The sequence below is a fragment of the Peromyscus maniculatus genome, chromosome 10 (genome assembly GCF_049852395.1).
Source record: "Peromyscus maniculatus bairdii isolate BWxNUB_F1_BW_parent chromosome 10, HU_Pman_BW_mat_3.1, whole genome shotgun sequence".
In the NCBI taxonomy this organism is placed as follows: Eukaryota; Metazoa; Chordata; class Mammalia; order Rodentia; family Cricetidae; genus Peromyscus; species Peromyscus maniculatus.
The window spans coordinates 68,057,768-68,082,037 of record NC_134861.1 but is presented as its reverse complement, the minus strand read 5'-3'; the positions used below and the strand labels follow the sequence as shown (position 1 = coordinate 68,082,037).

Here is a 24,270-nt window from a genome sequence, read left to right as displayed (position 1 = left end):
CTGTTGGAATAATGACTGATGTTGTTGGCTGGATCTTGTGCAGATGACCGTAGCTTTGGTGACGTAGGAGCACAATGGCTGTGCGGTGTCCTGAAGACTGCACTTCACAAGACTCCTCCTCAACTTAGCCCATATACTCTTTTGCTCCCTAGCCTTGGCATGGGGGTGCGGTGGGGTGGGGGTTGATATGGATGTCTCACTTAGGGCTGAGCAATCAAGAAGAGTCAGTGTTTCTCAGCAGTGTGTGTGTGTGTGTGTGTGTGTGTGTGTGTGAGAGAGAGAGAGAGAGAGAGAGAGAGAGACAGACAGACAGACAGACAGACAGACTCTCTCATTGAGTTCTGTAGGCTGGCCTTGAATTTTAATTCCCCTGTCTCATCCTCCACATATCTGGGATTACAGGCCTGTGCCACCAGGCCCTGTGAAGTTTTTCTTTTGATTGTCAATGTAAGTGATTTTTTTTTGTTTTTTTGTTTTATATCTTTTATACTCTTTATACTTTTATAAAGTATCTGTGTACTTTACTCTCTTATCAGATATTTAATTTACAAATACTTTCTTCTGTTTTTAATTAAAAAAAACTAAGATTCATTCTATTTTATATGTATGAGTGTTTTGTTTGCATAGATGTATATGTACACCATGCCAGGTGCCTGAGAAGGTCAAAAGAGGCTGTCAGATCCCCTGACACTGGAGTTATGGATGGCTCTGAGCCACCATGTGGGGGCTGGGAATTGAACCTGGAACCTCTGGGTCCTCAGCCAGTGCTCTGAACTTTAGAGCTATTTCTCCAGCGTCCTGTTTTAACTTTTTTGATAAAAAAAATACAAAAGCTTTTAAATTGATTAAACCCAATTAATTTTTTAAGAGTTTTGCAATTTTATTGCTTTCATTTCTTGTGTGGAGTAGAGACTCAATTTCATGTACACCCAACTGTTTCTGTACGATTTACTAGAAAGATTATTCTTCCATTGACACTAGTCAGAAATCAGTTGGCCACAGGTAAGTTTTTTCTGTACCCTCAGTTTCACATTACAGAAAAAACTTACCTGTGGTATTAATAGCATAATGTTGGTTGTTCTCTTTGCTTGTATCTGTTCATGGTACAGTGTCCCCCACATAGCTCAGGGACTTAGAAAAATGCTACAGAAATAAAGACAACAGGGATACTAACAGCAAGTACTTCCATGACACACACATGCTGGGTAGCTGTTCTAAGGGGTTCTACATTTATTAGCCTTGTTAAGAAAATTGAACGCTGAATATGGTTTCGCTTTATGGTTACATGTGTATCTGTGTTTACTTTTTCTTAATGATTATTTTGGTAAAATAATCATAACATTAACCTTTGATTCTGCAAAATTATGACAGATAGTACAATATCTCCTTTTCTTCACATGCAATCTAGGTTAATATATATAATGTACATTATACTATATAATGATATAATAGCCTACATATATATGTAGGAGGGTTGTGTGGGAAGAGAAAGTGTAACAGTGGGAGAGGGATAGGAATGGGACTGAATGTGAGAAAAGCAGGTTAGATACTCATGAAAATGTCCTAATGTATAACTGATACATGCATGCCAAAATGAGTGCAGTATGATGCTTGAGAGCATTGATGAGCAAAGGGAGGGAGGTGATGTGGTCAGCTTGTTTGGGCTTTAATGTCTCAGTAGAGAAGCTGGATCTGGTGATTTCTGGTCTGGGCATGGCTGGGTCTCACCGTCCAATGTCCGGGTACCATGCCTCACAGAAGCTAGGCATCAGGGGAGCCCTTTTAAGGCACCACATCAAAGCCCACAGGGATAGAAGCCCAGCGAAGAGGAGGCCTTCCCATGTACACTTTTGTGTCTGTTATGGTGCTTGATGGAGAGTGCCATTGCAGCCAAGTGTTTATAAAGGACTGACTTGGATTTTGTTTTAAAGAGTGGAACTAGTTTTCTCTCCCTTAGGACTATTTGTACTTGAGGAAGAGTGGAGGAGATGAAGGAGTATTCAAATGAGATGCAATTAAATTAGTGCAAGCTGGTTTTACTGCTTGTTCCTTCAAACCCCTGTGCATGTCTCAGTGCTGAGGCTTTGGCCTGACAGTGCCCTGTTCACTGTATTCCACGGGTAACAGCTTACTGGGTTTTTTTGTTTCTTTGTTTGTTTAAGCCTAGCCCAGGTACCACCTTTTCTTTTTTCTTTTCTTTTCTTTTCTTTTTTTCTTTTCTTTTCTCTTCCTTTCTTTTCTCTTCTTTTCTTTTCTCTTCTCTTCTCTTCTCTTCTCTTTTCTTTTCTTTTTTTCTTTCCCTTTCTTTTTTCTTTTCTCTTCTCTTCTCTTCCCCTTCCTTCCTTCCTCCCTCGCTCCCTCGCTCCCTCGCTCCCTCGCTCCCTCCCTCCCTCCCTCCCTCCCTCCCTCCCTCCCTCCCTCCCTTCCTTCTTTTCTTTTTTTCTTTTGTTGCTGTTGTTGTTGTTTTTGAGAGAGACTTGTCAGAAACCCAGTCTGGCCTGAAACTCACAGTGTAGCCCAGGGTAGTCTTGAACTCTTGTCAATCCTTCTGCCCCTACCTCTGCAGTGCTAGGAACACAACTACACGCTCCCACTCCCAGCTCCCTGACATCCCCTTTACCACTGATCTTCTGTCTCAGCAGAAGCCGTCTGTGCTCTAGCACATGGTAAATAAATCACTAGTTTTTTGCCATTTCTGCTCCTTTTACTAGTCGGCGAGTGGCTTCATCTAATGGCTCTGTCTAAGGTTTTGTCTTCCAGAGCCTGAGAATATATCTAGCCCTCGGCTGAGTTGGTAGTTGTTGGGTGTATAAACGTGAACCAGTTCAGAATACAGATATGGCAAGAGCCAGCTGAGCAACGGTTCCCCCAACCATTTGCTTATGTCTAAGACGTGCGTTGCCTTGTTTGTTCCTACGATAGTCCTTTGAGGTTGATAGCACCATCCTCATTTTTCTCACCAGAGGCAGGGTAGCAAGCACCTAAGGGAGTTAGGTAACTTACGTGAAGCTAAGGTCTGCGTCACGTCCACCAGCTCAGCTGTTCCGGTTATTTCCACCAGTTCTTGCTCCTCAGATAAGTTTGCTGTGAATAACTGATAGAATGAGGTAATAGAGGGTGATACCAGGAAAAACATCTTCGAGATAGTGTTCAGAGAACCATTGCTTCATCAGGAGACACATTAACAGCTGGTTCTTTTAGAAACACAGTCATGGTGGTACATATCCATAGTCCCAGCTACTTCAGAGCCTGAGGCAGGAGGATTGTTAGAACCTATGAGTTCATGATCAGCCTGAGCAACAGGGAGACCCTAACTTGAAAAATAAAAATAAAACACTTTTTGGTCTTTTAATATATGAAGAGGCACATGCTGACCTCCTTCCTGTTTAAATCAGTAGGTCTCTTGGAGCCGGTGGGTTTCTAGCATATTGAGCTAGAAGAATTGAATTATAGGGTTAAAGGCAATGCTGGAGCTCATTAGCTTCAGCCCGTGAATCTTCCCAAGAATGTCACAGAACCCCCAGATTTTGTGAGGTTTGCTTTCACTTTTCTTGTTTGTCCAGGACAGAGGGGGCTTCTCTCACCATGAGCCACCACCTATATTTTAAAAGGCCTTCCAGACAGTACTGGGCACAGGATGCTCCCATTGAAAGGGCCAAAGTGCAAGAGATTGGTCAGAGAATCATGCCACTCACGAGAGATGTCTGTCACTCTCTGGTGAAGAAGCTCTGAGTCCCCAGTCCCGTCAGGAGAGGGTCTGCACAGCGCAGACCTGGGTCCCAGGAGCATCTCAGAGAAGAGGCAGTCCGCTGGCTGTCAGTTAGGATTCCTGGATGCTGACTGAAAATGCAGCTGGGGGTTTGTGACACAAAGATCACCAGCTTATGGTGAGGGCCTTGGGACATTGAGCTGCATAAAAGAGGAGTTTTCCTTTAGGTCTGTCCAGTGACAGCAAGGGACACAGAAAGTAGGGAAGACTCTAAAGCGGACACTTTTGTTACCTCTGATGTTTTGCTTCTGAAATAATGCAGCGAAGGCCATACAGTAATTACTTTCTAAATGCTTACTTTATTCCAGGCAAGGTTCTGACTGCCAGGTCATGCTAAATGTATATTCTTTTGCTTGATTTATATAAGAACAAGTAGTCAGACTTGAAAATATGTTTTTGAGACATTGATGTGAGACAGAACAAAAACTTAGACATACATGACATGTATGCATGTGTCCTCTTTGTTGCATTTTTTTTCCACACGATATATTCCGATCTGTTTCCCTCCCCCAATTTCTCCCAGATCCTCCCTACCTCCCCACTCACCCAACTCCATACTGTCTTTCTCTCTCTTTCTCTTTAGAAACAGGCAAGCAAAGAACCAAACAAGCCAGACTTAAAAGCAAAGCAAAACAAACAAAAACTAAAGAAAAAACATAAGAAACCACACACACACACACACACACACACACACACACCATAAAAACACAAAAATTGGAAACCATAATATATAAGCAAAAGATCAGTAGCCGCCCCCCATCAAAAAAACAAAAACAAAAACAAAAAACAACTCAAACATCCAAACAGAGCAAGTGATATGAGACAAAAAAGTCTACAAAAATACCATCACGCTCATTTGTGTGTTGGTCATCTACTGCTGGGCATAGTGTAGCTTGTATATACCACAGTGAGAATCCATTAGAGGAAATGAAATTTTCCTTTGCAAGTGAATGTCAGCTGGAGAGCTTCTGGCTTAGGGATGGGAGTTCCTGTCCACATCCTCCTCTCAGTTCTGGGGCCCCATCTGGCTTGAACCTGGGCAGGCCCTGTGCATGGCACCACACTCTTGAATTCATGTTAGTCTTGTTGTGTTGGGAAGACACGGTTTCCTTGACTGCCTCTGGCTGTTAACAATTGCCCTGCCTCCTCCGTGGCAGAGCTCCCTGAGCCCCGAGAGGAGGGGTTTAATAAAGACACCCCACTTAGGTCTGAGTGTCCCAGGGTCTCTCAGTCTCTGCACACTGTCCAGTGTCGAGTCTCTGTTAGTTCCCATCTATTGCAGGAGGAAGCAGTTTGCTTATAAGAATTTCATAGTGTGCTAGAAAAAAAAAATGGGCATCGGTTTATTTTATGGAGTATGTGGTGAATTCTCAAATCATGGCATTCCAGACTATAGTGGCAGAGCGCGGTCCAGAGATTTAGGTCAGGTGATAATACAAGCGGGGAAAATGCCCAGCTTGGGGACTCTGGTGCAGTAGCAGATGTTTATGAGTGACAGAACTTTGGTTTGGGCATGGTAGTAAAAGTATTGGGGTGACGGGAAGTGGGAAGCCCTGTGATAACCGTTCAGGCCTTGACACCACCCTGGAGGCTCTGTGGCTCCTCCTTAGTTCTGTAATGTCCAGAGTGTTCTGGGCTTGTTTCTCTCTCGGGATTTGTCCCAGATGTGCTGCATGCTTTCTTCCCTCCACGGGAATGCATCTGGATCCCAGAATTAAGTCCAAGCGGAAAAACTCTTCTAGTCATTTTCTTTTCATTTCAGCCATATGCCTGGGCTGCCTCTAGTTTAGAAAGTGAAGAATACATGTCAGTAAAAGAGTCACTATTCTTTAGCTAAAGCCTTTGCTTTTCTGTTTAACTTCATTCTTATAGTAATAAAATACTGGAAAAAAAAAAACCATGAAAACTCATCCCAGAGTTTAAGTATCCAATATTAAAAACTGCTACAAGACATTTGAAAATGAACTAGTAAAAACATGGCCCCCTTTGTTCCCTCCCTCCCCCTCCCTTCCTTCCGCCTTCCCTCCCTTCCTACCTTCATTCTTTCCTTCCTTCTTTTTTGGTTTTTGAGACAGGATTTCTCTGTGTAACATCCATGACTTTCCTGGAACTTTCTTGTAGACCAAGCTGGCCTTGAACTCACAGAGATCCATCTGCCTCTGCCTCCCCTGCACTGGGATTAAAGGCATGTGCCACAGCACATGTCTTTTTTATGTATGGTTCTGATCGAAACTAGATAAACTTTAGAAGGAATTTATATGCCAGGATGTGGCCATCAAGATCTGAATATTGACACCTACCTTATTCATGTGTTGGCGTATCTAACATGTCAACATTCTGCTAATATATTTCCTCACTGAAGTGGTTCATTATTTTCTGAAAGGGGGTAATGGTTTACTCTTGGGTGACCTCAACCTGGAGAATATTTGGGGCTGTGTGTTTGGGGATGGTCTTCAGGGTGCTAATATTGGGAGATCAGACCTTGGGGAGGTACGGTTTAGAGGGAAATCGTTGGGTCATTGGGATTGAGGTAATTTAGTGTTCTCCTGAGGGCTCTTTCAGCCTGCCCACCCCCGGCTCTTTGGTTTTTCACGTGGCAATGCAGTTTCTTGCATCACATGTCCTACTCTTGTATGCTCCATGATGTGATTCAGCTGAGAGGGTCCTTAGCAAAATCAAACCCATGTAGCCATCCTGAACCATCCTGAACCTCCAAAGCTGTGGCCTAAGTGGACCTTTCTTGTTCATAAAGTTAGCCTCTTTAGGTACTACTTGATTATAGCAATGAAAAGCTGAATGATATACCAATAAACTTCGATATCATCAGTACAATATAATATTGGAATTGACATGCTGACAATTTGTGCTTGAATATCGTCATTGAAAAATGAACCTATGCCTTTAATCCCAGCACTCGGGAGGCAGAGGCAGGCGGATCTCTGTGAGTTCGAGGCCACCGTGGGCTACAAAGTGAGTTCCAGGAAAGGCACAAAAGCTACACAAGAAACCCTGTCTTGAAAAACCAGAAAAAGAAAAAAAAAGAAAAAAGAAAAAAGAAAGAAAAAAGAAAAAAAGAAAATGAGCCCACCTAAATTTCCCAGTAATATAGTAAAACAAAACGAAATGAAATCAGTATGATTCAGGCATATTCTGAAAAATAAAGTAAATATTTTTATTTTATTAACCCCATTTAGATCATTGCTGTTAATTCCCAACGAAGAGTAAATTTTCACTTTCCACAATTTTTCTGCATCGATGAGTGATAAGAAACTTCCTTCATTTTGCATGTGGACGTGTCAGCACCATTTTAAAGAGAGCAAGTTTGCTTGGCTGCTTGTTTTTCCTCCAAAAATCATTAGAATTCTTCCTTAGCTTTTGCAAAGGCTTTCCTATTGGGAAGGAAAAAAGGGAAGCCACTATAATGAAGAAACTATGACATGTACGTTCACTTTTGATGACTTAAAGAATTCTTTGATAATTTCACACGTACATACATTTTCCTCCTCCTATCCTTTCTTATCCTCATCTCCACCTCACCAATCCCATTCATTTTTCTAGCAAGCTCTCTATTATTTTTCTTTCCTTTTTTTCTCTCTCTGGAGTGTGTGTATGTCCTACTGGATTTAATTAGGGTTGCTTGTATGAGCAAAGATCAGGGATTATTTACCGGAGCAAGGGCAATTTACCACCGGGTACACCACTGAGGATTATTACGCTTCCTTCTCCAGGAATTATGAACTGCCCATAGGTCCTCAGGGAGGGATGGGGCCTAATGATCCATCCATCCCTTCCCCATCCATGCTGGAATGTTGATGGGTGGACCCAGTCGGTGCTTACAGAGCTTCTGCAAGTCTTGTGCAGGTATCCACTGCGGCTGCACATTCATAGCCAGGCTGTGTCCAGGAAACAGAGTTTTACAGCACTCCTACCCCTCCTCTGGCTCTTACATTTTTTTTTTTTCTGCTCCCTCTTCCTCGGTTTTCCTGAATCTTGGAGGGGATGCTATAGATGCCCTATTTGAGGCTGAGACTCAACAGTCACTTGCTCTCAGCACTTTGAATAGAGATGAGTCTGCATTAATCATTGTCCACTGCAAACAGCAGCGTGTTGGACCAAGGGAGAGAGCAGCACTAATTGACATGCAATCTCTAAGAGACGATAGAGGTATTTCTTCTGTCCTTTGCCTTCCTTCTGGGTTAGCGTTTCCGCTCCTTTGATGATGAGAGTTGTGAAAGGTCGTATTGAATAGACGGGCTGCCCCGGTGGCCACTTGTTTTTTAAAACTTATTCTTCTCAGGCAGAGTCTTTGATGATGAATGAGGTTCTAAGATCTGTTGGCTGCGATGGCCGGACCATGAAACTGAAGAATTATTAGTCTTGCCCTCAGACTCTCTGCAACACTGAACAGAGACAGAACTTTGGTGGTTTAAGTGTGTCACTGGTGAGATGGTGACACTATTTTTCCGTTGTCTGCTTCAGAATATTAGTGTTCAAAGTCTGGTAAGGTCTGTTTTAAGCTTTTAATAGCAGCCAAGGTAGAGAGTGAGGTTATCTTTAGCTGCAGGAAGACAAAGACAAAGGGGACTTCATTTGGCAGTTTAGTTTTATGCAAAGAAGCTATTTGTAGCCAGGCATGGTGGCACGTGCCTGCAAACCCGGCATTTATGTGGCAGAGGCAGGAAAACCATGAATTCCAGGCCAGCCTGGGCCACATAATGAGACCCTGTCCCCTAGTGAAACTAAAACATGTATTTGGAACCCTGAGTTATATAATGTTTGGGAGATGAATCTGGAGCATTTGAGGATATCTTACCCCCTGCCTCCCACCACAACCTATGATATTTCCATCAAAGGCTGTGGAATCTGGACCAACACAGGGAAGGAAGCTGAAGACAGATTTTCCCTAGAAGTAGTCATCGGCGTCCTGGCTCCTGTGAAATCCACAAGGGTGAGCAAGGCACAGCGCAGCCCTTTGCCAGAAAATCAGGGCACTAAGTCCCTGTTCAGAGGAGACAGCTCCCTTGAGTCTTGGGGATCGAAAGGTTCCTTCTCACAGGACATCTCTGTGGCCAGCGGAAGATGAATTCAGTTGCTTTCAACCATCTTCCTGAGTAAAGCCGCTCAGAGCTCAGTAGCCTCTCCACCGCTGCCCCACTGCCCCCGCCAGCGCCCCCCCCCCCCCCCCCCCCCCCCCCCCGCTTCTGCCTTCCCTCCCTGCAGAATGCAGTGAGCAGGGCAGGTGCTGTAGCTGGGCTGCTGGGCTGAAATACTGGCTCCTGTTCTCCTCACGTGACTGGTGTGTGGGTATGTGCTTCAGAAAGCGTCAGCGAATGGGATGATGAAATGCATCTGAGGCGCTTGGTAGTTTGGACAGTGTCAACATAGAGCAAAATAGTGAAGAAAACAAAAAGATAAAAACCTGCCTGGCCTAGTGCTATGTGCCCTTAGTGCCAGTCACACAGGAAGGCTCTCTTGAGGTCTGGGAATTCAAGACTAGTCTAGGCACCATAGGGGGAACTTACATCACCAACAGCTAAAAGTTAATCATGATGTTTATAATTATAATATATTTTCTGTGTAAAGGACCATTCTTCCAGGGTCTGCTCACCCTTCTGGATTTCACAGGTATCATCAAAAGGTCATTGGTGACCTTTCAGGACATGGATGACTGTTTCTAGGGAGGTCTGTCTTCATTCCCTGGTCTAGATCCCACAGCATTTATCAGATACGAATATCGCAGTTTGTAGTTTGGTGTTTTGTAGACTTTTTTTACTGATTCATCGGCAGCGAGATGATGTGCCTCTGGAGAAGAGAAACACACATCTGTTACTCGCTCTCTTCTCAAGTTTTCTGACTCTCAGAGAGGATAATGTTCATTTTGTCAAACCTTTTAGGAACGGTACATCTTTTAAAACAAAAACCATGGGAAGCCATTGTTTGGAGTTGGGCTTCTCTGTTCTAGGCTCCAACAGACCAGACTAAGAAAATCAAAATGGAGTCACTTATACTATGGTGCCACGTAATCAGCCCAAAGACTTTAAGCAAGCATGCAGGTCTTTAAGCAGGCTAGTTTTCCTTGAAGAGGAAGATTCTAGTCTAGCTGAGAAAGTGCCTTCTTTGCTTTAAATCTTATTTAAAAAATTACCTAGAATGAGTGAGAGTTCAGTAGTCATAGTTTTAAATCTGGTCGGCTTCTGTGCCCCTCTGTCCTAAGCCCATCGTTCTGCCGTTTCCCGAGGGAGCTCTCATCCTGTTTTACAGAACAGAGTTTGCCGCACTCGACAGTTTCACAGAAAAGCCAAATCAATCTGTATAATTTTATCTCTTGATAGCATCTCGAGTTACTCGATATTTCAAGTTTACGCTCTACTCTACTTCCTCTTCCGTCTCTGTCACTACCGAAGAAAGTGCGGCTCGCTTGCACAACCTCCTCCCTCACCCACACGGAAACACACTTCCTGCCCTCCCAAAACATCTATAACAGTAACAAGATTATTGCTTATTATTTACATTATTGTAATGCTATGGATATTATTTGTACAGCCCGGCTCAGGATGTACTCTGGTTGTTTTTGAATGCCTTTTCTGTATGGTTTTTGAAAGTTTCCCTGGAATGAATTAGCTTTATTTCTTACATTGATATGTGTAGCTAACTTCTTATGAACTTCCCCATGCATTCAGTTTCATCTTCTAGAAGAATTCTTCCCAGGAACCTTCTGATTTGGCCCTTTGGACAGGATCTCTTCACTTGCTGCTCGCTGTCATCCATCTTGGAATTTCTCTTCACTGTGATGGGAGACTGGGAGGTCTTCTTGCCTTTTTCTTGTGTTAGAATCCTTGCTTCCAGAACTCTCTGTGTGTTTATTGCCTTATTTGGGTAGAACACCTACCTCATCAGGTAGTTTTCCAGAAGAGTGAAGAGGAGGCAAGCAGTTCAGAACCTTGCATATATGAATGCTGGGTTTATGATCCTATGAATGTTTCATCATTTATGATCCTCTACCGGTATTGATATTCTGCGGAGTGTAGAATTTGAGTTAGGAATCTATTGTCTTCTGATGGTGCTTCCTCCATTTTCTCATTTTTAGTTTCTTCTAAACCCTCTGTTTCTGAGCTGTCGGTATTGCTTGTGGTGATCGCCGTTCTGAATTTTGATCTTTTTATTATTACCTGCTTTTAAGCTTTTTGAATCTTCTGTTTATTCCCCTAATTTTGGTATTTTATAAGATGTGGCTTGACTTGGTTATATTTTATCTGGATATAATCTTTATTTTGGCAAAACTTCTCTAATTTTTTTTTCTCTTCCCATTGTTTGTTCTAGAAGTCCTGAGTTTCACACTCTGGGTCTCCGAGTGAGCCCTCTAACGCTATTGTATTTTCTTCCCAATTCATTGTCTATTTGGCTTTCTGTTTTATTTCCTGGGAGATTTTCTCAGCTTATGTTTTAAGTCTCCCGAGTTTTTCATTTCTACCTTCTTGATTTCCAGTGCCGACCACCCTCCCCCGGGTACTTTATTGCTTATTTTGGCTGTGTCCCAACCTTGTGGCATACATGTTTGATAGTAAGTTTCTGGACTTCTTTGGTGATCCTAAACCTTCTTTAATTTTGTGTTTGGGGTTGGGCCTTGTTGGCATTGGGCCTAACTATAAGGTGATGTGTTTGTGGTGTTTTTGGGAGGAACACGCCTGTCCCTGGTTTCAGTAGTGCTGGTTGGGTCTGATTTGTATCCAATGTTCTGGACCACATGGCATGAAAGAGCGGAGTGGTCCAAATTCTCATGTATGTGCGTAGACCCTTTGACATTAGTTCCCACTGCAGTATGATACCCCTGTCTCAGCTCTTCATTCCTCTTGGGATAGATCTTCTATCTTAAGTTTCATGAAAACAAGAACAAGAACAAAAACGAACTCAAAAAAATCTCCCAAACTTTAGTTTTTCCGAGAATTGAGAATGGCTGCCTTCTAGACCTACACAGAAGAGGGAATATATTCTATGTCTTACCAGACCGGTAAAAAGTTCCCCTGGGGTTGGGCATGGTGGCGCATGCCTTGTGAGTGTGAGGTCCGCATGACTTACATAGAGAGTTTCAGGCCAACCAGAGGTGCACAGTGAGACCCTGTCTCACCCGCTTCCCCTGAAAAACTAGTTCCTTCCTTTAGAGAGTTTGGAAAATGGCTCACTTGGTAAAGTCCTTGCCATGAAAGTATCATGGCCTGAGCTCCATTTACCAAAGTCCACATAAAAAGTACAGCAGTGCACGCCTGTAATCCAGTGTTGGGGAGACAGAGACAGGCAGATCTCCGAAGCTTGTTGGCTAGCCAAGTTAGTGCGTCAGCGAGTTCCAGGTCCAAGGAGAGACACTATTTCGACTGAGAAAGATAACAGGTGTTAATCTCTGGCCTCTATATGTACCCATATCTATAGCCAGAAGTTTCTGTCCCACCCGGTCCCACAGCCTTTCAGTCCCAAATAAACACATAGAGGCTTATATTAATTACAAACTGTTTGGTCTGTGGCTCAGGCTCATTACCAACTAGCTCTTAACTCAGCCCATTCCTATTAATCTATGTTTTGCCATGTGGCTTCATGACATTACCTGTTCTCTTACATCTTGCTTCTCCACTTGCAGCATCTTCCTGACCCCACCTTCTCTCTCTCTCTCTCTCTCTCTCTCTCTCTCTCTCTCTCTCTCTCTCTCTCTGATTTTCCTCCTGGTTCCATCCTGCCCTGCCGTAGGCCGATGCAGCTTTATTTATTAACCAATGGGAGCAACACATATTCATAGCATACAGAAAGACATCCCATAGCACGTATCCATATATGCATACATTCACACACACACACACACACACACACACACACACACACACACACACACACATGCTTCAAGTTCTTCTTTACCACCACTTCTAGGGCTCCTGAATTTGGTGACTCAATTTTTATACTATATAGAGGTTTTATGGTATAAAATGATTTGTTTCCAAGTGCCTGTCTGTTCCTCCCTCTGTGAGACCTAGCATGTACTTGTCTTCTACTTTCTAGAATTTTTAAAAATATCTTTTTCTGTTTTCTACTTTTGAGTGTTAATTTCTTTTTAAGTTTTTTTTATTTATTTCTAAACTTATTGTTATTATTTCTTAAATTATGTGCTTATGTATGTGTGTGTGTGGGGGTATGTGCATGTGAGTGCAGGTGACTGTGGAGACCAGAAGAGGGCATTGGATTCCCTGGAACCACAAAATAGGTGCCTGGGAACCAATTCTGGGTCATCTTTGAGAATAGTACAAGCTCTTAACTGCTAAGCTAACTTTTTAGTCCCTCAGAGTGTTAATTTCTTAAAAACAACAAGCAAATAAAAATGACTTTTTTTTGATGGACTTCCAGGAAGGAAGTGGGTGTATTCAGCCCTCCATCTTTAGCTGGACATTTCCATGAGGAGAAATATGCTTCCTTTATACCCTACAAAGAACAATGGCTTTTGTTGGCCAGAATTTTCCATTGACATATGAATTATTACAAGGCAGTGAATTTGTGTGTTGTGGAATGGTGGGAAGAGTCCTTCATTTGGAACCAAGAGAGATTTTTTTTTTCATTTTCTGGTCTTGGTCTGTGTTACTTTGGGCAAGATGCCTAATTGAACCTTAGCTTTTTAATTTGTGAGGTGAAGGGGATGATGGGTAAGATTCCTTTTAGCTTACATGGTATGATTCTGTATCCCAATAAGTTCTGTTTCCCAATAAATCAGGTAAGGTGATTCCCCCCTCACCCTGAAGTCATTAAAGAGACATTTTTCTTATTTCTGGTGTTGGGACCTTTTGCTTCTAGAACGCATTCTAGCTGTCCTCTAGTGCCTTGCAAAAGTCTGCGTACTGTTTGATAACAGTCGAGTTGCTCCATGGATCAGAACCACACACACTGTATGCTTGTGTTTAGAGCCTAACTGGTTTCTCCCCTGGTAACTTTTCCTAAGTAGCCATTTTCTTCCTTTCCTGAACATTTCTTATAAAAAGATTTCTAAAGAAGTAGAATTTGCATACCAAGAGTTTCTCAGGAAAACAAAATAGAGTAGCTCTCTCATCTATTTATCTCATCTGTATCTATTTCTGTGTCATCTATCTCTACCAGCTCTATCTATTTTTGAGACAGGGTATTATTATATAGGCTAGTCTTGTGATCCAGGTTGTATTTGTTTATCAAGAGGCTGCTATAAGTACCAAGAGTCGTTAAGGAAAAAAAAAAAAGGCACAAGGCTTCCGGCTTTTCTTTCAAGATAGTGGCTCCCAGTTCTTCCTGCATATAGAATTATGATGTCCAGGCCCCACTCCAGACCTAGAAAATATTAAAGAAAAATGGAAGCAGAACCTAGGTATCTGAATTAAAAATTGATTTTGGTGATTCCAATGTACACGTTCGTAGGTTAATAGCTGGGTGAGAAGTTAAGCTTTATACATTGTTGTAGACGTAGAAGAATATGATTAACTTTATGATGAATGAGAGCGATGATGGATACAGACACTGGAAGATTTCCATTAACTAGAGACACAAGGAAGGGTTGTATCAAAGGGACGAGTTCTGAGTTGATGGAGTTCTCATAGACAGAGAGAGAGGAGTGGGGAGAGTGCTGTGGACCAGGGAATGAACACTGTGTGTGTGGGGGGGTTGCTGTTTTGATCTGTGTTTAGAATGGCTGGGGAAGCGTTGAAGTGAAAATTGGAAAATGTCAGATTGGAACTGGATTGTGAACATCTTCAGAGTCAGACTAAGTGTTGGCTTTATCCTGCAGGTGTTGGGGGACCCTAAGGATGTCTGATGAATGAAATGACCCGATGGAACTTTGAAGGCTGATTCACCAGGAAGAAGGGGTATGTAGTTAGAATCAAACGAGGCAAGAGTGTTGGTAATGGAAGACCAGTTGGGAAGGTGCTGCTATTGTTCAGCTGTGAGATTAGGATGCTCTGAGCTAGGGCAGTGACAGTGGAGTTAAATATAACTGTCTTAGTTAAGGTTTTATTGCTGTAAAGAGACACCATGACCACAGCAACTCTCATAAAGGAAAAACATTTAATTGGGGCTGGCTTACAGTTTCAGAGGTTTAGTCCATTATCGCCATGATGGGAAGCATGGCAGCATGCAGGCAGACAAGGTGCTGGAGAAGGATCTGAGAGTTCTACATCCAGATTGGCAGAGAGCAGGAAGTGAACTGAGACACACTTTTTCCAACAGTGCCACATCTACTTTACCAAGGCCATGCTTCCTAATAGTGCCACTCTCTATGAACCTGCGGGGGCCATTTCTGTTCAAACCACCATAATAACCACAATAGATATTTGTATAGCATTTGCACAGTAAGTGTATTATGTACATTTCATTTAAACCTCACTAATCTTGTATTTCCCCACCATACCTTCTAAATGAAGGGGTGGATGGTTAGAGGTTATACTGTTGAAGAAGCCCTCTTGAAAGCCCAAGTGGTTGATGGTCATCGAGTAAGAGAGAATAGTTGCTGTAGAGCACTGAAGTTATCAGGTTGGAAGGAAGCGTGGCAGAATTCCTTAGCAGTTCAATATCTGTCGCTGGCCACAGTATCAAGTAGCCTTTGAATGTGCTTCCAGAGACTCCTTCATTTCTGTGCGTTGATATGCAATCACTTCTTGAAAGGGCATGGAGGAAGCAAGGAAAGGAGAGCTGCCCTTCATCCAGCCTGCCTCAGGGAAGAATGGCAGGCCTCTTCTGAGGACCTTTGTGTTCTCAAATGGTTGAGAATTAAATTTGGTTGAATTTTTCCTTCCTTCCTTCCTTCCTTCCTTCCTTCCTTCCTTCCTTCCTTCCTTCCTTCCTTCCTTCTTTTTCTCCCTCCCTCCCTCCCTCCCTCCCTCCCTCCCTCCCTCCCTCCCTCCCTCCCTCCCTCCCTTTCTTTCTCAAACTTCCTCTTCTTTCTGCATACTATGGTGGTCAGGAGACAAATTACAGGAGTTGTTTCTCCTCTTTCCACCATGGGGGGTTCTGGGGATTGAACTCAGGTCATCAGGTTTGGAGCCATCTTGCCAGCTCTTGTTTAAGATTTAAGGCTCTAGGTACAGGACTGAGGATCTTTTTATCCAGGTAGGACCTAGTCCTGAGAAGGGTTAACTCTTGACGGAGTGGGCCTCTTTTCTCTTGAGGTCTGGATAGGAGCCATATATGGAGCAAGGTAATATAGATAACAAGGGACATCCCTGTAGCAACAGCTTCCCTGTGACACCACTCTGATACCAGATCAAGATGACATCCTTCCTGAGTTAGAATGTGAATTGTATCCACTACTGGGCTCATTCATTGTTCAAATCAATTATGCTGTGTGGTCGTGTGTTTCGAATCCCAAGATCTTGAGGCCTAAACCAACAATAGAGGCAGTGGAATGCACTTTGCCGTCTGAGTTATTTATTCTCGGAAGTCAAACAGCAGAATGTGTTAGAGAGCTGAGTGATAGTGGGAGAGACAAAGGCATGCATCATCATCATCATCATCATCATCATCATCATCACCATCACCATCATGGGAAATCTTAATTAGTGTTTCCTAGGAAATGGCTGGGCAGGATGGAGGCTGAGCTAAGAGAGGACAAGCTTTTTGCCTTGGACACCCTAGTCTGGACATTTAATACCATCCCAGCTGGAGGGTGTTGTAATTAAAAGTGCAACAACATTAGAAAATTAACACCATAGTCTCACTGTTTATTTTCTTACTTTAGAATCCTGGGATCTTCAATGGCAGGAGAAAGAGCAACCAGAAGACCGAGATGAATTTTAACACTATCCTAGAAGAGATTCTTATTAAGAGATCCCAGCAGAAAAAGAAGACATCACCGTTAAACTACAAAGAGAGACTTTTTGTGCTCACCAAATCTGTGTTAACCTACTATGAGGGTCGAGCAGAGGTAGGAGACAATCTTCTGTGCAGTGTTCAGTGCTGATACCATTGAGGAGGTGATGCTCTCCATTGAGTTAATGAACTTCAGGTTACGGTTTGTTGGCATTTGGGTTTGAAAGGTGAAATTTAGCATGTGATAGAACTTGGCACAAGTCTGTCAGTATAGGTTAAGTTATATAGCTATCCGTTTGGTGTCAGGCTTTTGAACTAATTAATCTGTCAGAGAAAAATACATCTCTGTTTGTTATAGGTCTTTCTAGAATTTATTAGGTATACTGAGCACATGGCTCTCCCCCACAAGCCCCACCATATTATGTGTCAGAGCCTAAGCTGCTTTGTGTGAACATTTCTTCATTACTTGAAGCTGATGAGTTATTTGGGGAACCATTTATTGAAGTGGATTGCAGAGGAATTCTTCAGCTCTTGATGCTAAGCGTCTACCACAGTGTTCTTTGCTGGAAGCAGGGAGATTGAAGAAGCAGGGGTCGAGGGAGCCCCTGTGTGGGATGTTGAGGTACAGTGAGGAAGGGAGGGATTTGGGTTAGACAGCTGCTAGCTTTCTACAAGAAATGTGAATGAGTGGCCATCTCTGGCCCAATTTAAAATCTTGCCATGGTATTTTCTACTATTGCCATAGCCTTCTCTGCTAGAAATAATTTGGGGTTGTAGAGAATGGCTGGGAACTGGATTTCTCTTGACAGCATACTATAGCAAATGTGATCATGGTGAATGTCTGGTGGTCCTGGTATTTGGGCTCAATTGTGCCTATTCTTGGGGCGTTTTTTTCTCAGATGTTGATTTCCTTGTTTTGTTGTTATCGTTTTCTTATTCTGTGTTTTGGTTCCTTTCATTTATACAGAATGGCATTTTTTTTTTTCCTGAACAATCTCAGCTCTGTTATTTCTACTATGGCGTATCGCCATGACCTGTGCTGTTCTTCAGGCTCATGCACCGTCGAACCATATTCCCTTAACTCTAAACCCCCCAAATGCTGCATACCAAAGCTTCAAAACTCTTACTTGTAAAACTAGAGCCGTGGTGAGACCATGCTCACTCTTTATTCCCTTTGAACACATATGTAGGTGTGCCCAGAACTATTAATGTGACTAGTTACATCGGCTACCTTTGTCCTATTGAGAAATGTCATATTTTATGATATGTATGCTACATTTTCTTTGTTGTCCAAGAAGTTCAGAAGCCCAGTAGGGTTTCAGGTAAGAATTGTTACCAGAAATAAGGATTATTTTAAAATTGCAAGTTGAGTTTTTGGGAAACATTAGTAAGTTTTTGCTGTATGGCAATGATTTGCTGTAACTTTACTTTAATATAGTTAGTCCAGAAGAAGACTAGAAATACATCCATGAGAGATGTAAAAGGTAGCACATTACTAACCCCAAACCTGCAGAAACTTACATTGTCAACTTAGAAATACGGATTGATGCTATTAAAACACAACACAGTGAGGGCAGAGAGATGGCTCAGCGGTTAAGAGCACTGACAGTTCCTTCAGAAAACCTGTGTTTGATTCTCTGCATCCGTGGATGCTCACAGCCAGCTGTTACTCTAGCTCCAGGGAGTCTGGTGCCCTGTTCTGGCTTCTGCAGGAGCCAGGCCTGTATGAGGTGCACAGATATACATACAGGCAAAACCATACACAGAAAGAGAAAGTACAGCACAGTGGTCAGCTCACTCTGAAGATGTCTAGTATACAGGTGGCCCTTGATGTCTGTGAAGGGACTGGTTCCTCTCACCATATGCTCAAATCTATTACATAAAATAGTGCAGCATTTGCACATAACCTCTGAACATCCTCTTATGTGTTTTAAATTACCTATATGTTGCTTATAATACCAGATACAATATTGATGCTATAAAAATACTCTTTCTATATTCCTTAGGAAATAACAACATGAGAAAAGTCTGTATATGTTCAGACAGATGCAATTTTCCCTCCAAATATTTTCCAGAGTTTATTGATTCTGAGGAATCAGAACCTGTAGATATGGAAGGCTAACTGTACAAAGTTAAAAGTGCCCTGACAGTTTAAGCAGAATGAAAAGACAGCCCTTCTTATGTCAGATCCCAGTCCACTCTCTGAACGTGCAGTGGTTTCAGTCACTGTGAGAACCAGACAGAGCAGAAGGAGGTGCCTGTCCAACATATGTAGAAATCCCTTTCTAACCCTTACTCAGAGTCCATGTCTTTCCTGGCTGTTACAGGCCCCACATACCAAGCCGTTGACTAGATCCCCACCCCTAAACAAACAACTAATTGCTTATGTTGAATTATTTGGAATTTAAAGAAAAGAATCAGAATTCTTGAAACAACTACTAACAATACTAGGAAGACTTCCAGGTGGCACCTCTCAGCCCGTTTTCTAGAAAATCCAGAAACACTTCACAGTGAGTTACTTCCCTGTTTGGGGGGCATGTGTTCGGTGCCTGTTTGCGGTGGATGAATCTTCTGCTTTTTTGTCTCTGTTCTTAGAATCACTATTGAAAAGCCAGTGAAGAGGCTGTCTGTTGCTTCTGTAGGCCCCATCGCGGTCCCCTCATGGCCATTGGATCCTTTGTGGTGGCCGCACTTTCTTCTGTCTCTGCATCCAACTCCTACAACATGGTGGCGAAAGTTTTTCCTGAAGCGGGTCCTGCTCATTTCACTTATTGTGCTTTTCAAAGTGTCCTGAGGAATTATGTTTTATAGAGATCATCAGAAATCCAGTTAAACTATCTCCTGGAAGTCTCACGTTGAGCAACCAGTGTTTCAGTTTGTACATTGGGCTGCTGATTTCTCCAGTTTGCCTTTTCTCTCATTTGGCAGCTAATTCGTTCATGTCCGCGCATGTTCCAGTGACCTGGGAAACAAAAGATCATGACAGTTTATGTTATACAGTCTTACAATAACACAGACCATGGAGGTTTGTAAGTGATGTTGCTTTCTACTTAGGGAGCTAAATGGTAGATGGCATAGGCCGCTTGGCATTCCTGGGGAGGCTCCCTGGGACATGGGCATGGGAGCCAGGGAAGGGCAAGACAGGAGTTTGTTCAAGAGAAAATGTTGAGATGTTGAGTAAAGGAAACCAAGTCGTACGTCAATTTTGCAACAGTTGTTAGCTAAGAAAGTGGGAGCTTTAGATTGAACAGTGGTTCTCTTTGGCTGGTTTGCTGTCTTCACTACTGTGTAGCACAGCATGGATGCTATGGGTAGTTTATAAAGTCAAAGGGGGTTGAACAGCGTGACAGGTCCCCTGTAGCAAGCTTTCTTATCAGGCTGTCTTTGGATCACTAGTCCCCAGATAACGACATGGAGATTTATTATTAATTGTGAAAGCTTCTTTAGGCTTGTTTCCAACTAGCTCTTATAACTTAATCCATATTTTTAAAATCTGTGTTCTTCCATGTGGCTTGGTTACTTCTCCTCAGTACACCACACCCAACTTACTCCAAGTCTGCTGGTGAAATTCACACCTCTGTATTCCTCCTCCTCTTCCTCTCTCTCCCTGGAAGTCCCGCCTGTCCTCTCCTGCCTAGCTATTGGCCATTCAGGTCTTTATTAAACCAATCAGAAGCTTCCTTAGGCAGAGACACATCTATGCAGTGTACACAAATATTCCGCAGCAGTCCCCTGCTCCACCTCCATGCCTAGAATCACAATGAGGACTTCCTAACCATGCTGGATAGTTTTGTGTCAACTTGACACAAGCTAAAGTCATTTGAGAGGAGGGAACCCCTTAAGAAAATGCCTCCATAAAATAAAGCTGAAGACAAGCCTGTAGGGCATTTCTTAATTAGTGATTGATGGAGGAGGGCCCAGCCCATTGTGGGTGGTGCCGCCCCTGGGTTGGTAGTCCTGGGTTCTATAAGAAGGCAGGCTGAGAAAGTCATGAAGAAGTAAGCAAGCAAGCAGCACTTCTCCATGGCCTCTGCATCAGCTCCTGCCTCCAGGTTCCTGCCCTGTTTGAGCTCCTATCTTGCCTTCCTTCAATGATGAACTACAATGTGGATATGTAAGCCAAATAAGCCTGTTCTTCCCCTACTGACTTTTGGTCATCACAGTAAGAGTAAGCCTAATTAAGACACTAGCGAAGAACACAGTCAGCTACAAGTCATCACAGTGGAAGAACACAAAACAGAATCAAAGTCACCAGGTACCAGGATCCGGTACAAATAATGAAGGATGTGCATGGTCCTCTCTGCACTTGTGATAATTAACATGTCTGTGAGGGAAGATGACTATAGATTCAGTACCCATGGTGTTTGTCTTAGTGTATACCAAAATTACAGGCGCTAGAAGGAAAGGAAGTGTTTAGCAGAAATCATACTCATGTTTGGTTGAGGCACAGTGAGCCACTACGACCAGCTTTAGAAATGTCCAAGTTGCCAGGCACTAGCCAGTGGCCAACTTTATGAGCAGGTTTTCCTAGTATAGTGTTCTCAGGCACACGGTTATAAAAGTGGTGTGACATTTGGAACACTAACTATGTGCTGGCCACAGTGCTAAGTTATACACATAAGGCTTATTTGGTTTCATTTCAGAATGAGGAACCAAGGCAAAGAAAGATAAAAACCTTGCATAAGGTGTGCCATACTAGAAGTTGCTCATTTTTGCAAGAAATTGCAGGGCTGTTTCTTCAAAATCTATTTTTGAAACCATCTTGCTACTCCAGGAGAAATTAGGGGAAAGAAAGAAAAAAGAAAGAAAGGAGAGAAAGGAGGAAAAAGGAAGGAAGGAAGGAAGGAAGGAAGGAAGGAAGAAAGAAAGAAAGAAAGAAAGAAAGAAAGAAAGAAAGAAAGAAAGAAAGAAAGAGAGAGAGAAAGGAGACCATTACTGCTCTCTGTAGTACAGATACAATTTTACTTTAGAGGATATTTTACTATTTTCAGTTACAACTGTTGGGAATTTTCCTTGTATTGAAAAAAAAGAGATTCACACTGAACAGGTTTTTTTTTTCTTCCTTTTTTCCTGTCTGCCTCTAACTGGATGCTCTAAAATAACATTTTCAATTTGTGTATGGAGTCTAAAATTATTTTTATGCAGATTGTATCTTTTTAGATGCTTAACTTCATTTTCATCCCTGTTTTGACATGAGCACACATCTGATAGGAAGGCTTCAGAGTCTTCCAGAGTGACTCCTGTGCCAGGAGGATGGTGTCATACCACACAAGCTCCATGGAGACAGGAGCTCGTGGGATTAATGCCCCTCTGGCCCTTGCCCATGTCAGTAGTAACAGGGTTGCTTGGTAAATTCTAGAAAAGTCTTGAGCTTGAAGGTTATGGGAAGTTGTGGTTTGGAATTAAGTCAAACAGAGAAGTTCCTAGTAACCTGGAGACCTCTCTGTAAGCTCTGTAACTGAAGTAAACAGGACTGAACCCTTTACTCATGAGCATGTATTAGCTTGGGCAGTTGGTTTCAGAACTGAGTTAGATTGGTGTCCATGGTGTGAGACTAACCAAAGTCCAAATTCTCATGCTTGTTTTTATTTCTAGTGTGATACGTGGTGTTAGAGTTTGGGACAATGAAAAAGGAAGACTTTTGTCTCCTTTTCAGCTTCCTGAGAGCTGTGGACATGAGGGATCATGGCTTACCCATCTTTGTATTTCTGGAGGTTTTGCACAGAGTGGACACTCAGTGTGTCATACATGGTTGAATGGATTGTAGGTGAAAGAGGAAAACCGTTAATCCAGAATAGGGTAGAGCGGGCTTATCTATGAGCACCAGATGTTTGATTCAATCTTTCACTGGCATTCCCTAACAGGAGAATGAAAACAATCAGTTCTAGTCGTGATGTCACAGACTGTTGAGTACCTTGGGGAGCTTTTATGTTCTAGAGGGTGTCCTGGGTCATATGAGGGGTGTTCTCTTAACTAGGCTTGGGAACCTAGAAGCTCTTAGCAGTACAGCGATAAGAGCCACCAAGATGAACGCTTCAGGCCTTCCGGTCCCTTTCTGAAAGTTTGTATCTTGCAGCACTTCACTGCATGATGGGAAGTATGGCATGGGAACATAATCCATTTTACTGCAGACCCACTGGAAGCATTTGTATCACACGGAAGAGTTATTGCTCTAGAGGTCATTACCCACCCCCCATTATCCCAGGGTTACAGCAAACACTGAAAGGGTATGCCTGAATTCATAACTAGAACCATCCCTTAGTTTTTCTCCTATACATATTTATCTCTGATAAAGCTTGATGTAAATCTTATATTTAGAAGAGATTACTAATATTTAATAGCAAACAGAAGAATCATAATTTTTAATAGTAAAATTACTACTGGAATATAAACATTGTAGTAGTGCTACAATTAATCTGATACCCGAGTTGGTTGCTAATCTGTGAAATATACAGTAAAGATACATTAGAGGATGGGTTGTTCATGTCCCAGGTGGGATGGAGTGAGATATCCTAAAATGTTATCACACTACTCAAAATGGCACTAAATTTAAAACTTATAAATTGTTTAGTTCTTGGGGCTGAAGAGATGGCTCAGGGCTTAAGAGCACTGACTGCTCTTCCAGAGGACCCAGGTTCAATTCCCAGCACCCACATGGTGGCTCACAGCTTTCTGTAATTCCAGTTCCAAGGGATTTGACACCCTCACCCAGACAAACACGGAGGCACATAAACTAAAAATAAATAAACAAATAAATTGTTTAGTTCTGAAAATTTCCATTTAGTAATTGGGACCATGTTTAATTCCAAGTAGCCAAACTTTAGGAAGCAAGACCACAGATGAGTAGAAAACTTTTATATTTCATGGATAATAGTGGTTAGCGCAATATGATTTTTTTTATGCTCTCAGAATCAACTGTATCACTACATGAAAACTCATTTTCTGTTGGCATTTGAATCTCTCTGTTTCTGAAATAAAGTAGTATTACACCGACTTCTCGTTCGTATTTTTCTTTCATTTCTTCTGTCTCTTCTTCCATTTTTTACTTTTGTTATCTTCTTCTTTTTCATACCTGACCTTCTGCCTCATTACTCATTGAGAAACATCAAGATACCAGGTCAGAAGTCTAAAGGGCTGACACTACCTTAATATGCTAAATTAATTCTCTTCTTAGGAAACTAAGGTCTGTTTTAAAAGATTTATTTTACTTTATTTATATAAGTGTTTTACATGCATGCATGTGGAGGTCAGAAGATGGTGATAGATCCCCTGGAACTGGAGTCAAGGGTGGCTGCGAACCAGCATGTGGGTGCTGGGAATCAAACCTGGGTCCTCTGACGAGCAGCAATGATTTAAAGCAGAGCCCTCTCTCTAGTCTCCCCACATGGACACTTTTTTATAGCCGCAGTACAATGATCAATATCCAGGCATTGGAATAGAATCTGTAGTCATATCTCATTCAAGTGCTTCTAGGTCTTTACAGTTGTTTCTGTACCTTGCTCCATCCCCACCCCCAAGATATAATTCATATCTACACATTGACTAGGTTGGCCAAGAAATAGTTTTTTAGCGTTCCTGGTGGGGGAAGAGAAACATCTATAAAACCCAAGCATATCAAAAGCTCCCAGAGAGTATATAAAAGAGGCCTCAGCTGGAAACCACCCTAGGTTCTCTTGCTCTTTAAAGATTTAGTCATTTAT

The 24,270-nt window shown here is 42.4% G+C and overlaps 1 protein-coding gene across 4 annotated transcripts in view; it reads left to right on the top strand.

Annotated features, from left to right (window-relative positions):
• The window catches only part of Tec (tec protein tyrosine kinase), a 111,849-nt gene that overhangs the window by 23,530 nt on the left and 64,049 nt on the right, over nucleotides 1-24,270 (top strand). For 3 of the 4 annotated variants that reach the window (XM_006979689.4, XM_015998341.3, XM_076546424.1), the window contains exons 2-3: nucleotides 14,553-14,631; nucleotides 16,500-16,685. In XM_006979689.4, the coding sequence (XP_006979751.1) occupies nucleotides 16,548-16,685 (138 nt within the window). In that variant the 5' untranslated portion in view covers nucleotides 14,553-14,631; nucleotides 16,500-16,547. Of the gene's footprint in view, nucleotides 1-14,552; nucleotides 14,632-16,499; nucleotides 16,686-24,270 lie in introns of those variants that run through there. The other variant, XM_042257506.2, reaches the window with a different exon arrangement.